The 15,389-nt window shown below is 40.1% G+C and overlaps 2 protein-coding genes across 10 annotated transcripts in view; one reads left to right on the forward strand and one right to left on the reverse strand.

Annotated features, from left to right (window-relative positions):
• The window catches only part of TJP1 (tight junction protein 1), a 200,470-nt gene extending 191,022 nt beyond the window's left edge, over positions 1–9,448 (reverse strand). For 2 of the 7 annotated variants that reach the window (XM_069798064.1, XM_069798063.1), the window contains exons 1-2: positions 8,989–9,428; positions 5,945–6,095 (exon numbers count right to left, since the gene is read on the reverse strand). In XM_069798064.1, coding sequence (XP_069654165.1) covers positions 5,945–6,095; positions 8,989–9,406 — 569 coding nt within the window. In that variant the 5' untranslated portion in view covers positions 9,407–9,428. Of the gene's footprint in view, positions 1–5,944; positions 6,096–8,988 lie in introns of all 7 variants that reach the window. The other 5 variants (XM_069798067.1, XM_069798062.1, XM_069798061.1 and 2 more) reach the window with 4 other exon arrangements.
• The window catches only part of LOC104312950 (threonine--tRNA ligase 2, cytoplasmic-like), a 54,459-nt gene that overhangs the window by 23,431 nt on the left and 15,639 nt on the right, over positions 1–15,389 (forward strand). The window contains exons 5-6 of one of the 3 annotated variants that reach the window (XM_069798074.1): positions 11,172–11,258; positions 13,765–13,992. In XM_069798074.1, coding sequence (XP_069654175.1) covers positions 13,966–13,992 — 27 coding nt within the window. In that variant the 5' untranslated portion in view covers positions 11,172–11,258; positions 13,765–13,965. Of the gene's footprint in view, positions 1–11,171; positions 11,259–13,764; positions 13,993–14,693; positions 15,070–15,389 lie in introns of those variants that run through there. The other 2 variants (XM_069798076.1, XM_069798073.1) reach the window with 2 other exon arrangements.

Genomic DNA, 15,389 nt, shown 5'->3' on the forward strand with positions numbered 1-15,389 from the left:
TTACAGAGCTGCGTGGTCCCCAATCTCAGACTTCATGCATAAGAATCGTTTGCCGTACTGTACTATGCTCTGCCTCTTGCAATGGGATCCTGCATACTAGCTAGAGCTAATCGACCTGATCTGTGACTTCGGGTTCATCTGTGCCTGACACACTGGTCAGGAAGTGAGGGGATTATTTGGCATTTCCCAGCAGTGGAGGACTGTGCGTTTTCTGCCAAGATTCTGCACTCACTGAAGTTCTCTTGAAAGAGATTTTTTCTATATGCAGTCCAGCCCTATGGCCTTTGTGTGTCATGTGATTTGACCCCCATGTTACATATCCCCCTTCATGTGGTCAGATACATGGAGTGTCACATGTAAGAAAGAATAAACTTCATAAGTCTAACTTCTAGGAGGAGGTAGGACACTAATAGTCTTTGCCAAAGGAATGCATCAGGACATAGAAAAAGTATTTTAGAGCAAAAGAAGTTGAACAGTACGCAGCCTCATGACCCAATAAGATAGGACCCAATACAGCAGCTTAATGAGGAAACTGTATAAAAGAGGAGTAGAAGGTCTATGGAAATATGATTTGGTTTGATATATGCATGCAAAAAAAGGAACCATATATAATCTGTTGGAAGTGAGCGAGTATACCAGCAGCAGTTAGTAAAACAGATAAAACCTGAACGTTTAAATGGCTATTGTTTTGTATTTGGTTTGGACTTCATGGGCTTGATTTACCACTCCAGTGCACTGAATTTTGTTGTTTGCATATGGAAAGTGGGTATGAATGTTTCCAAGCCAGCAAGGAATCATCTCCAAATGCCTGAAGTGTGAACATTATCATATCTCCAGTTTTGGGCATGTACACTTCACTGGGTTGTTTGGATGCCATTTGTTCCTGTCTGGGGAGCACAGAGTCCAAAAGAGTGTTGTGTTTACAACAGGCAATGAAGGAAAGACAGTATTTTGTCACTATGCCTTTGAAACATCATAGTTACATTTGTATTGATTGATAAGGAACATAGACTCATTAAGTGTTATTAATGAATCAGGAAATGCTTCTAAACCTCTTATATGCATCCTCTATATTTGTGTGTGTGCGTGTGTGTATGGTGTCTAGGAAAACTGAGCAAACAAATCATCACTACTACATGTTATGATATTGTTACAATTCTAAATAATCATTCACAGCAATAATTTCAAATAGGTAGCGGAGGAATTTTTTAACAACTGTGATGTAGTACCATCTAGTGGCCAAATTGAACAGGACTTTATCAGATGCTGGTACCTTAAGTTTTCAGTATTAACTACCACATGATGTGTACTTGCTGCTTGATTTTATTATTATTATTATGGTGCAGAAAACATCCTTCTACTATATGTAACTTACTGGATAACCTTGCAAATCTAAATATAACAAGGCTACTTATTGCCTGGCTTGTGCTCCCAGCTTCTTCTCAGGAAGCTTTTTGAATCCTGTGATTTTGATTGAGGTGGACAGAAGACACTTTAAAAAATGTCTTTGCAGTTTAAATCCAGCATTACTTTTTTGAGATTTTTTTGTCAATAACTATTTCACTGAGTATTCATTGCGAAGAAAAGTTCTCCCTCTAAAGCAAAAAGTTTAAGGGAGTTCTGAGCTATTACTTTACAGATGGTATGGAAAATGAGAAAAGGCCAATTTACTACATTCGTTCAATAAGCCTGATATTGTAAGACCTTCTCGATCATCTTGTCTTGGTGTGAATTTACTTTTTGTAACTCAGTTTTTTTAATTGTTAGAAAACAAAATGCTGTAGTTACTTAGCCAGACCATAAGCTTTTCAGCCTAACATACAGTATAGATAATCTAATGTTTATGTGATGAAATAGTAAGAAGTTAAATAGAAACTTATATTTATAAGCATCAGATTGCCATCTTACAGAAAAACACAATTCTTTTGTGACTGCTAGACTACAGTGCCTTGTCAGGCACTTGGGTCTTTGTCCTCAACAGTGCTGAGATTAAGGCATGAATATAATTTTTTTGATTGTGCTCCCTGTGCCCTTACCAAGTTTCTGAAGGAACACTAAACACATGCCAAAATGCCATAAACATTCTAATTCCTAAATTAATAATGATGTTTAGGGGTGTCAGACGCCAATATATGGCTGTCCAAATAAATTGTAAATATCTGGTGCTGTGGCTTAGCTCTGCACTTCTTCCCGAGTAAATGCTGTTTCCATGATTTGTACATATTATTTTTTGCTATCTAAAGCAAAGCAGTGACTGTCTCCTTTCCCACAGGGCTTGTAATTAGCAGTGAAGTTTTGCCACACTTAAGCTATTTTTCCCAGTGCAAAATGTTGAATTTCAAATGTTGAAAACCGATTTATTTAAGAGCTGTAAAATAACAGTTCCAATAGATTTGGAAAGGTACATTCTAGAATAGAACTGAGCCATTCCAAAATTTTAAACATAAGTGGGAGATCCATAAAGCAGACTTGAAATACAAATTAATTACATGCACTATAAAGCATGTATACACACAAACGTAATCTATTTACATGAAAACGGAAGAGCTGCTAGCAAAAATCTCTTGGTGCTCACAGTGTGAAAATAAATGGCTTGTGTTGTAACAACTGCAAAAATAGTATCTGATTTTCACAGTTTGGATATTACTTATTCTGATAATTTATTTGACAGACATTGTGACACAATCTTTTCTTAATACATGGGAAACTAACACATATATGTACTAGTTCTCAATCAATAGGAGAATAAAAACTGTTGTTGGAGAAGGAAACAGAAAGCCTGAGGAAAATAATTAACTATTTTCTTTTACATCATCTGCATGACTTTCATAGGGCCAGCATCAAATGTCCAGTGATGCTTGAGAGAGATAGAAAAGTAGCAAAAAAAAAAAAAAAAAAAGTGTTGAAAGCAGTACTAATTAATTTGAGGTCATATTCAGGCAAGTACTGACCCAACCTATAATTCCATCCACTTGTCTAATAGAGATTGTCCTTTTTGGAGAGGATAGTCTGGGAAAGAAGATACAGAGAGAGCAATAAAGAGAACCAGGGACAACATTTTCTGATCCAAAACCAGACCAAGAACATATCCTTAACATTGATTTGCAGAAGTCATGCGATATAGTACTTCTATCTGGCATCTTTGTGAGGGTGTTTGTAGATAAGCTGCTTGCGCTGTGAAATCCTAGACCAAATGACAATATGCAAACTCCAAACTTACTCAGTTTCACTTGTGTTAAAGATCACATTTTTAGTGTATTCATCAGAAATGTTGGAGCTGTCTCAAGAGGGGAAATTGTGAAAGTAGAGCAGAGTATGTGAAAGTAGAGCAGAGTATCCTTATTAGGGCTCTCACCTGTAAATGAAAAATTGAGTGTGAATCCACACACCTTTTGCATCTTTAATTTTGTTTTCTGTTTGCCCAAGGTGCTTTACTGACTGATCTATGTAATGGCTATACTTGGTTGACTCTTAACTAACAGGATCATCTTAGTATTTAAAACTGAGGTGATTTTGCTCTTCCCAGACATGTAAAGTAACCACATATATATTCTAACATATCTATTCTGCAGTGATAAAGACTCTGATAACTTGTATAAACATAAATATAAAAACATAGCTTTACAATTGCTATGTAATTGTGTAATATCTATTATTATCTGTATTATCAAAGTACTGTAGCTCACCATGATGCTCCCACTAACATCATCCTGGAATTTTGTCATTTACTTCAGAGACAGGAAGTTCTTGTCTTTAGAGTGTCTATGTGTCTGACATTTTTCTATCACTGGAAAAAATACTCTACAAATGATTGAGAATATTTACAAATATTGGGAAAAGAGCAATGAAGCTATTTTCCATTTTCTCTTTATGCTCCTCTCTTCTTTCTAACCACTGCTACATATTTCTAGTTGTCTTTATGCACCCTGTGGCTTTGCCCTGTTGTATTTATGGATGGTACTTTCTGTCTCTGATTGGTTGCCTTGTTGATAGGGCCCCTGCAACTGTGGTTTGTAATGTGTGAATTTATGCAAGATACATGCAGGTGGCGTATTTGTTTTGCTTCCAGCTATATTGTTTTCTTCAAAAGAGGGGTTGTCATTTTCACAAATTGTTACAAGCACTTGAGACTCTCTTCTCCACAAATACCATGTTGATTGTGTAAGATTTTCTTTCTGGTGTTGGATACAAGTGTGGCCCTTAAAAAAAAGCCCTAGCATAAGCCAGTTACCTATTATATTTTTTTTTCTTGGATGGATGAAATGAGTGTCAGTATACAACAGAAGGTGTGGAAGATTGGCACTTTTTTAACCTCGTGTCAAGGTCTATTTTTTTTCCAGGACACTGCTGTTGAAGTAGATTGTGTGCTACTGTGCACCAGTTTGTCTTCTCATTGAGTTCTCTGTTCCCGACAGAGGTGACTATTCCCTTCTTGCTGTGTGACTTCTGGGGCTACGGGCTACATCAAATTCCACACTTAACACTGATACACTGCGGAGAGAGTATAGCCCCATCATCTTTTTTTCTTCTTCCAGGGTATACGCAGGACTAATACACCATATGCTTTCTTATCAGGTGGAATGTATATAACAATCTTACAGTTGAGGCTACCTGAGCCTGCAAATATTGATACCGTCATGTTTTATGATACCTGGTTGATTTCTTTAGAGCTATCAAGTATTTCCAGCACAGACTGCCTTTAGGAAAGCTTTCATATTTGTCTACTACTTCCCTAATGTGGTTCTTTAGCTGCAGGCACTTCTTAATTGGTTTGGTTTTGTAAGTGAATTGTCTTGTGATGTTACAGGACCAGTGCTACAGTATTAATCTATTTAAAGCCAAATGGCACATATTCAGATTACAAACGATTGCAAGTTTCCTGGAACTCTTGTGAATGTATATAGAGAAAGGAGTTCTGACTGGGATTTCATTAGTTATGGGTATAGATCAGCCCATATTGTACAATTTGGGCCCATACTGTATTGTGTCAAGTGTCTTCATATTGTATTACCGTTTCATGTTTCACTGTTACTGAAGATGAACTTAACCTCTTATGACCACAATTTTTTCAATCACGTCACAGTCATTAAGTTTTACTACACTTCTACAAGCTAGTGTAATCCAGTCCATAGCTGAAACTTAACATAATTAACCTAGACATGCAAAGGTATTAAGGCTTCATAATCTACTGTTTATATGCTACTGACACATCAAAACAGCAGTACAGCTTTTAACTACTTTTCAAGCATTTTTCTCAGAATCTAAGTTTCTATCTTAGCTGGACATATGTAAATCACCTACAGTATTTCTTAACAGCTAATGAGCTATTGAGAGCTCTAGTCCATTCTCAGCTAGATTCTTATTGAATTAAGCAAAGCATGATTCCAAACACACAACTGCAAATGCCTGAACTGAATACTATCTACATAAAATGCAGCATTATAGGACTTCCTGAAGTTTTGTTTGTGTCCTCTTTTTACATTCAAATCTCTGAAGCAGGGACTTAAAACCCAGTATCCCAGCATGTATCAAGTTACATGCTGTTCTTACACAGGTCTTTCTCAGTTTTATTCCTCTTAAAAGAAATAAAAATAACAGGAACTGTGATGCCAACTTAGGTTGTCTCTCATATTCCAAGAAAGTTTGAGTAAAATGTTCTTCTATGTATGTACTTAGTCCTTGAACACTGAAAACTAGCAGTGTCATCAATGCATTATATCACTACTGAATGCCTGTAGTAAAGACCAGAGGTGACCCCCAGCACTCATCAGCATCAAAAGATGCTCATTATATAAAATAGAATCATAGTTTACAAATGCCAAGTAAAATGAGGTGCAAATCAAAAACTTCTTTAAAGCATCAGTGGTACACTTCACTTACATGGAAACTAAGTGACAGGAAATACTGTGATCATTAAAGACATCATGACACTGATAATTTTAACCTGTATTTGTTGAATGATTGATTCAGTTGTTCCTCAGCAGAAGGGCTTCCTTCTTGGTCACTCATCTGACAGGTTTCATGCAGCTCCATCTCTGATACAGCCCTCAGTTTTGTTTGCTCTGATAACGCTGGGAAACGTCTATGCATACGATCTGGATAACAATAAAGAAATTTCTCTCATAGCTGATACATAGTTCAAAATAACACCTACAGTTTGATGTAATTCTGTCTGTGATGTTGCATTTGGGTAAGTGGCTGTTTTAGGTAAACATAATTACTTTTGACCTTTTGTAGATAAAGTTGTTTCCATATTCATATGTCCAATAGACTTGAGAGGTACAGATCAGACAATTTATAGGAATTTTGTAAGTAAACCTGAAATTCTTGCTCCATATAAACTCCTGCCTGGCCAATGAAGAATTGATTTCCTACTGTATCATATGGGCAAGTAACAACCAAATGTTTCTCCCCATGAAGTCACTAGAGCTTTGCTTTATACTATAATGAGAATTTTAGAAGAGTAGAAGAATCAAGTCACTAACGTCTTGCAGAATAATACTGCTTATAACACTCCTTAAATTACTGTGGGTGTAATTCTTCGAAATAATGAGACAAAAGAGTTCAAAGTGGTCTTAAATCAGCTGTGTGCAAGTGACAGTACATCATTTGCCCACCACATTTCACTAGCAGAGTTTACAGTTTTTGCAGTGAACTACATGAGTCCAGAGACTGAGTGACCTCTTGGAACCATGCCACATTTCCAGCACCTGTCAAATGGTTCTTTCTGTAGGGCATGAAGACAATGGAAACACATTAAAATACCCATATCTGCCAACATGGGCAGGTCCAGAAAACAGAAATTGGCCCCTGCTGTACATGCAGGTGATCAATGACAGGGATTGATCTATTCTGTGTGCTCAGTCAGCCTGCCATAAAGAGTCTCTTTAACAAGTACAGTGGACAGGATGGAACACAACTGCTATGGTAGCTGGGGTGTTGAAGCCACATAGCACAGGCATAGCAACTTCTCATGGGGCATCTAGACAGTATTCCTTCCATTTTGATTCCTTTGTCCTATCAATCAGCTTTTATAGGGTAGAGAAGAAAATTATTTTAATGGAAATAATAAACAATGCTCTTTTTCATCATACGTTTCTGTGTACCTTGTAACAGGGTTTATCAAAATCAATCTATAAAAATCCACAATGCTTGAAAATCCATAATGCATAATCCATTTAATTGAATCTGCAACATATGCGTGCGTGAATTTACACAGATTATGTGCATGAATTAATGTGAATATATAGCATGTGTTTTTCTTTGCCTGCTATCCAGTAGATTATTATTAGCAATAACAGATTCTAAAACTAGCTTTGCACATTTGATGTATGCTACTGGGGGAGGGGAAGGAGAAAAGAGTGTAATAGTGGCTGAGCTAAGGCAGCCCGAGGCATTTTGCTGCCTACACAAGGCACAGACAGACAGAATGGATTGGGGACGCTGTTCCAACAGTATCCTTTACTCTTTTGGAAATGTGCAGCATTGGCTTTCTCCTTTTTTCTCTGTATCTACTATGATGTTGTCAGGGAGACAGAGTCCCTGACTTGCACCCAACTGCCGAGGCCATCACCCTTGATAACAGTATTCCCCCCCAAACCTTGTACCCGCTGGAAGATTTAAATCTGTTCTGTGACAGGCGCCTGGATGAAATGTTTAGGTGGCATAGAATAAAAATCTCCCTGCGCTGTCTCTTCAGTTAACTTGGAAGACGCCAAAACTTCATTCCAAAATGTGTATTCCAGAAGACATGGCTTTATAATGTATTTATAATCCATTGTATTTATATTTGTATGCTTTTTAAAAAAAATGATAGCGTAAAGAGGCCTTAAGGGGCCTTTTCATCATGTGGTTGTCCATGAAGTACATTCTACACGTATTAAAATCCACAATGACATTTGTGAACCTCCTTCGATTTTCTTGTAACTGCCATAAAACTGCACTGTAAATTGATCTTGAAAAGATACACTAAATGGGCATCTGTTCATAAGTAAATTATGGTAAAATATCTGTTGCCTTCTCGAGTAATTGGATCTCTAACTGTCAATTTTAAAAGTAATCAGGTTTTCAAGAGAGGACACAGACTACAGCTTTTTTAAAGGTGAAAATGGTTTTAGATTTTATTTTTTCTTATTAAAATTCTTACAGTACTCAGACTTACTTGGTTTTATTTATAAATAGTTGTAATACTAAGGGTGTTTAAACCTGTAACTGAACGGATTGGTAAAAGACATGACTATTTTAATTAAATTCTAAAATGACATTCTGTATATAACCTTTGAGCATAACCCTGCTATCATTGCTGAGAAAACTCTAGCTGACTTGAAAACTCAAATTTGGAATATAACAGACACAAAAAATAAAAATAGGCCACTAGGATATAATTGTAAACACTCTGCACATTTTTTTTCCCATTATCTTTGCTAATACCTAGTAAAACATTGTTTCTCAAGTGGGTATGAATAGTAACAAAATTTTTATTAACTTCAGTTGTATTGTAATATTTCTCATGCAGTTGTTTACAGATAGGCATAGTAAATAATGTGACTTACAAGAAAATTGTGAAAGGGATCCATTACTCAGGCAGTATGCCTACAGAACTTCTCAATCTATTTTTAAATATGTCAGAAATGGGAAGGAAAGTAAAAGATCAGTGTTACATTTCTGAGCTAAGCATTATCCGTAATACTTAGGAATCCTTTTCCCTATCCTGACTCTTATTCATTAGTAGCAGCAATGTTAATATACAGTATTTTGCTACCGGTTTAAATGTTCAAAGTATAACAATGACATGTATTTGTTTAATAAATGTTCCTTCCCATTATTTTCTCTTTTATAACAAAGAACCATAAATACAGCAAATACTCTCTCTTGTTTAGCGCAAGAGAGAAAGTAAACACTAATTATAGCAAATAACTATTAGTGTCAAAGGATTCCAAGACATTACCAATATACACTTAAGCATTTCAGAGCAGACAGTGACCTTACCTTCATAGCCAAGGAGAAAGCATGTCAGCAAGTTAGGACAGACCTCCTCCAAAATGGAACAAAAAGCAGAGAAAGCACTTGGGCCTTTTAAGGAGAGTTTATCTAAAAAATATTCAGTTCTCTTCTTGTAGCTCTCCTGGGACCAAATGTCTTTGTATTCCTCCAAGGAAAAGACTCTCTTGTAAACCAAATATGACAGCACTTTGTTCACATCCAGCTCTTCCAGTATTTTCTCTCTCTGATTGCTTGGGATTTCAGAAAGCCACTTACTCCTGTTTGGATTTTCTCTTTTGGTAGATTTTGCACAGTTATAAAACCAAGATTTGGCTGTTCTTCCAAACATTTTGATATTTAAATAGAAAACAGGAAATTCTATTCCTGCATTTATTGTGCAGTATTCAGTATGCAAAGTAAACATAATGTGGATGGATAGAATGCAAATACATACTGCTGTCTGTAATTATTGTAATTCTAATGGAATAAAGAAGGCCTACATACAAATTATAAAGAAATCTAGCTCAATGCCTGCAGCCTCCTAAGAGGATTACATTACACTAATTAGCCCTTTACAACCGTTAACAGCTTCTGAACCGTAATGATGAGACTGAGAATTGCTTAGTTACTGTTACTTTTTAATTCTGTAACTGATCTTCAAAGATATCCCTTTGCAAAAAATAATTCATTCAAGAAGACAGCTGATCAAACTGAAATAATCTGTACAAGTTGGTACAGGACATAAAATAACGTGTCTTCTGTACACTTTAATTTTGTATTCCTCAGAGGCCATACCCAAACCACAGTATAAATGCCCTCTACTTCTTATTCTTTCATAAAATATTAGCTTTACAATGCAGTGGAATTATACATTTAGAAAGCATGTTTCTATAAATATTTTGTAATCCTGTATGCAAAAGGTAAAAAAAAAAGGTTACAGAATAAGACCTTTTTTGTGAAGGTAAATACGTTACTGTTAAGAATAACAACATTTCTGCATGTTTAGATCTTTCAGTTGTGTCCAAGCAAATTAGAACACCATATAGCATCCATTTCGTGAACCAGGTTTAACAGTGGAGATTAGTGCAATCCTAGTGGAGGTGTTCTGCCACTGATAATCATTCACTGAGGATCACACATTACATAACCTCCCTTACGCAAATGCTGCTTAATACGTGGACTTTTTGGTCTTGTTTTCATAGTTTCTGTCAACATAAATTCCCTGTGTAGAAAAGCTATGAGTACTTCCTGCTTCTTCCTCCTCCTTTTTCTTAGTCTATTTTTTCTATTTCCATTACTTCCAACTGATAATGCATCCATGGCCTCACTCATGTGACCTTATCTGCAGTTTTCTTAAGGGTACTTTACCTATTGTGCAGCAAACAAAATTATTTTGCCAAGCTTTTAGGAAAACAAGTTTTACAGTATTTTCAGTCCTTACGATCTTAAGATGCAACCACTGCATCCTCCTGTCAGGCTTCTTCTGTTTCTGAAATTTCACGTATTCATCAGTCAGCATTAAAGTTGACCACTGACCATATAATAATTTAGGAATTTTATTGTGTATATCACCATCCAAACAATTAACTAGCCAGGCTTCACAGAATTGTTTGGAAGCATTGCATGTCACCTTGTGGTTGGTTGCAGATACAACAAGCCTTGTACGTGATGCATTATCCGGAGCAAGGACAAGTGGAATTATCTGTTATTTTAAGCCATATTAATGGTCGCAGTTTAAAATGTTACGGCTTAAAGACCACAGCAGTGAGATTCTCGGGCTTCTTCTGTAATCATCTACTCAGATAGACCTACTTATGCATTGCATGGCATCACATCACACACCACATGAAAGATGACCCACTTGGGGAAAGATGTAAGGTGGTAAAAGGCATCTGCTATCCTATTAGTCAGGTAGTACAGCTAAACAAGGGTAATACGCAATAGGCAGAGAAAGCAGCCAACCGATATGAAAGGCCTGGCACATCTTCTAAAAGTAAGGGCTCCTTTATAAGCCTAATTCTTAAGATGCGCTTTGGTTTTTGAACCTCCATAAGGGTGGTACAAATACTACACTACTACCACCCCCATTCTTTCCATATTCTCAATGAAACCTCATGCATTTTTTTTTCTCTCCAAGTTGTTTCTCTCTCAGAAGTTCTACTAATACTAATACCACAATATCTCAACAGGTAAAAGATCCTGATGAAGCCTGGCACTCCACATATGTTAGACAGTATTTTACAAATCAGCCTTCTCAGCCAGTATAAACTCTGATGGTAAGTTTTTCCATTACTTCAATAAATGCTAGAGCAAGCCCAAAGTTACGGGGTTTGGGTTCATAGGACAGTGCCCAAAGATGAGATACAGAGGATGTAACCTGAATACATTTCTCAGAGTTTAACCTCAGAACTAAATCTGTGTTTATTTTATTGTGCTGATAACACTGATTGTCATCAGTATCCTAAATGGAGTAATAAATTCTGCACAGTAGTGAATTTAGAAGTTAAAAAAACAGGTAACCTGTCAGATTAATAATGAAATGAATTTTTAAAGGGAGCTATAGAGTATGTCTTATTTTTACACGTCCATGGCAGATCTGCCCATGACAGTCCATCCTTGAAGAAGAGTCACCTTGCTATAGTAAGTGATAGACATAGGTGTTGGCAACTTGCATCTCTTCAGAAAAGGAAGGAAGAATGGCAAGTTGCATCTCTTCAGAAAAAGAACAAAGAATTTGTGCAAATGAAAAATGTATATAAGTATCAGTTTTCTGGGGGATATTCTCAATATACCTTAAATAACAAAACTAGTTTTAAAAAAAACCCCAACATTAAAATGTTTAGCTGGGGCAGAATGACTAGAAGAATTAACTACAAAGCTGTTAGAAAATTCTGGGCATTCATGGGAGAGAATACAGTACTCTGCAATGAAAATGCAAAGAAAAGTTGGTATAATATGAACTGGTTAATAAAGACAGTGAATTGTACTACATACAGAAGTCATCCAGGGTAGTGGGAGACATGAACGACAGCTTGAAATTTGTGAGTATACAGTGCAGGAGTGTCTTTGGGCTCCATGCACTGAATAATGTACTGAATAAACAGTACTTTTTCTAAAGGAGTACAATGTTTTGACCCAGAAATGTCCTCATTATTTTTGTTGGTAAAAGAATATATCCTTTTAATCTCAAGTATGTTTTTATAAAATCTTAAAACCATAAGGAAAAATGGGTGATATCATAGGAAATGTATCAAATTGTGGACAAATACAAAACTCGACTCTCCACCTTCTCACATACCATGTAGTTATTTCCAGTTGTGTAACCTGGAGAATAAAATGCTAAAATTCTGATTTGGTAATTGCCAGAATTCTAATAAAAATCCACACCTTTAAAAATCTGAGTATTGGGTAAAGGCAAAAATTTTGAAAGTGCGTGTTGAGAAACCGAATACAGAGAAGCGGTTGTAAAGTACAATCAAGGGAGAAAACTAGAGAAATTGAAGATGACAAAGAAGTATTTGAGACAAAATATACATGGAAATACACAGTGGAAATAAAGGATTTGTGATGGAGAACTGTTGTTTTCCTGGGGTTCAGGAACTGAGGGATTTAACTGCAAGGACCTGTAAATGATACAATGCAGACTGTTTGACTGTGCAGTAGAAGTTGTACAATCTTTCCAAGCTCTGAGTCCTGACTACCTAGCAACTCAAACCTCTTCAACCTTGGTGCCAAGTTCTGCAATTTGTGCAAAGATGCTGTTTAGTTCAGACAGCCTAAATTCATAAGAATTGGTGTTGAACAGGAAGCATCCACTAGAAATAAGCTCTGGCAGTGTTTTTTTGACATTGGCATTGTTTCATAATGAGAATGGTGAAGAGGGATGCCGCACAGACTGTCAGGGCCCTGGGAGCACTAACTGGCCTTAATGACCCAGACGGACCTCGCCTGGGGCCTCCACGCACACCCCTGTCCATGGGCCCCGGGGTTCCATTTAGGCTCAGCCGTGGACCATCAGGCCCTGCCTGAGCTCCATTAGAGAAGTGCTTGTCACTGGTTTCTGTTGCTCTGGACTGTGACCTGTGGGCTGTCATCCTGGTTTGAGTTTGCCACGTCACCGTGGACCTGCCTGGTAACTGCTGTGTCTGGCCCCAGTTACCATCATGGGAGCTGACCTGTGGATTGCTTTTCTGGCTTGACCTCGGAGCTGCCTCATCGCCATGAAGTTTTTTGGCAGTCTGGACTCCTGCTCGGTCCTGACTGCCATCCCCAGGCCTGCCTGCCTTGTTCGAGTATTGGGAGACTGGGCTCTGGCTGGCCAGCCCCTGTCCTGCCAGCCCTGCTATGGCACTAGGCTCCCTCTCCTGTAGGATGCAGCTGGCCCTTGTGGCTCCCTGACATGCACAATTGTCTGGCTCAACACCGGGATGTTAAAACTACTTCTTTTAAAGTGTGTCCAGTGGGTCTTAGAGAAGGGCAAGAAAAATGCCCTCTTTGAAACAGTGTTCATGTAATCCTATCACCCTGTGGGAAACTATGGAAAAAGGTGAACCTGACTACGTGGACCCGCAGAGATGGAGGTGTGAGTGATCAGCTTGTACCAGGAGTTGCAGAAGTGGCAGGGAAGGATGGCTTGAGCTGGAGGAAGAACTCACAGGGGTGGCAGGGCACATGCAGTATGAACTATTGCTTATGTGACAGTACTTTGGGTTTCAACTTCTCTGCTGAGCTTGCTTTTGCCACTTTTTATTCATCTTTCCCATGTTCCTCTCTTGTCTGCAGACCTCAGCTCCCATTGTAATGCCTGGATCCAAGCTGTTTTTTGGAGAAAGCGTGTGTGTAGGCAACTCTCACAGGCTGATGTGTTTAACGCATGGTGATCAGAAAGGACAATTAACCAGCCATAGTTGAGCGTTAGGGCTGACCAGACCTTAGAGCTGGGCCTCAGCACTGTGCGGGGTGGACCACCTGAAGTCTGTGCTAATGAACAGGCCGTGGGGCTGCATTCAAGTGGGTGCCATCCGTATTTTCCGTATGCTGACAATGTCTCTGTCTTTCCAAGGCACTTGGTAATTATCATTCTCTTTTATTTGAATAATCCTTTGAAAGGACCAAGACATTGCTGGTGTTACATGTAGGTCCTTTGAAAGCATGTATGTACTTAAGTGTTTTAAGTGTTGCTTTTCTGTGTTTTTAATAACAAGGAGCTCCATGGATGCCGAATTGGATACTTGGGAACATAAAGCAAACTTGATGTGTTTTTTCCCCTCCCTATTACAAACTACTTGTGCCTGTCACGCTCCCCACAAAATGGCAGGACCAGGATTTTGAGGATTAGCGATGCGATTCTTCCCTGCTGCCCCAGTTTATTCAGCTTCTTGTTTGCGAGGGTTACAGAGGAGACGTTTTCAAAGAACATTTCTAGGTAAATTGAAGCGGGACTCGGACACAAGCTGTGGATATTGACACTTCCCAATTGCTCACCGGCCTCGCAGGAAGATGGGCGGGCACGTTTTACTACCACCACAGCAGGGAGGGCTACCGACAGGCATTTACCCAATTAGAAGAACGAATAATGACACGAGTAACTCTGCTGCGAGGCGCCCGAAGTCCCACCGTGCCTGGGCGGGGTCAGCGCCGCGGCGAGCGGCCCGAGCGCGTCCGCCGCAGAGGGCAGGACCGGACCCGGCGTCGGCCGCGGGGCGGGCCCCTGGGGTGCTACCGGGGAGGCGGAGCGGGGCGGCGGCGGCGTCCCGCCGCAGCAGGACGGAGGCGGCCCGCTGCCGCCGGAGGAAGATGGCGGCCGCGGCCGCCGAGGTGGCGGCGCTGCGCCTGTCGCGGCAGGAGCAGGAGCTGCGCTGGCTGACGGCGGAGGTCGGCCGCCTGAAGGAGCAGGAGCCGCCGTGCTGCCCCGGCAGCTGCAGCCCCGAGCTGCAGCGGCTGAGGGCCGAGAACGAGAAGCTGCGCTACCGCCTCCTGCATCTGCGCCGCAGCCTGGCGGCCGAGCTGGGCAGGGCGGCGGCGGCCGAGCCCCCGGCCGGCGGCGAGGCAGCGCCCGGGGCGGGGACGCCCCCGCGGCCCTCCTCGGTGCGTGAGGGGGAGGGCGGCGGGGCCGGCCGGGCCGGGCGCCCGCATCGCTCTGGGCTGGGACGGGCCTCGCAGGGGAGGGGGAGGACTGGCGGGGGTCTCGGGGGTGGGAGCCTGGCTCCGTCCCTGTCCGCACCCCTCGTGTGCCCGGAGCGCTGAGCAGGGCTTCTCCCGGGAGGCCCTGCCTTTTCGCAAAGGTGGAGTAAGTTTCTCAGACCACCGAAAGTTGCCCTTGCTGCGCACGGGGCCCTCTTAATCTCCCAGGGTCTCGCTGGGGAGATTCTGCCGGTGGTGGTCGCAGTAGTAAAAGTGGGGAAGTT

This window comes from Haliaeetus albicilla, chromosome 12 (genome assembly GCF_947461875.1).
Source record: "Haliaeetus albicilla chromosome 12, bHalAlb1.1, whole genome shotgun sequence".
NCBI classification, from domain to species: domain Eukaryota; kingdom Metazoa; phylum Chordata; class Aves; order Accipitriformes; family Accipitridae; genus Haliaeetus; species Haliaeetus albicilla.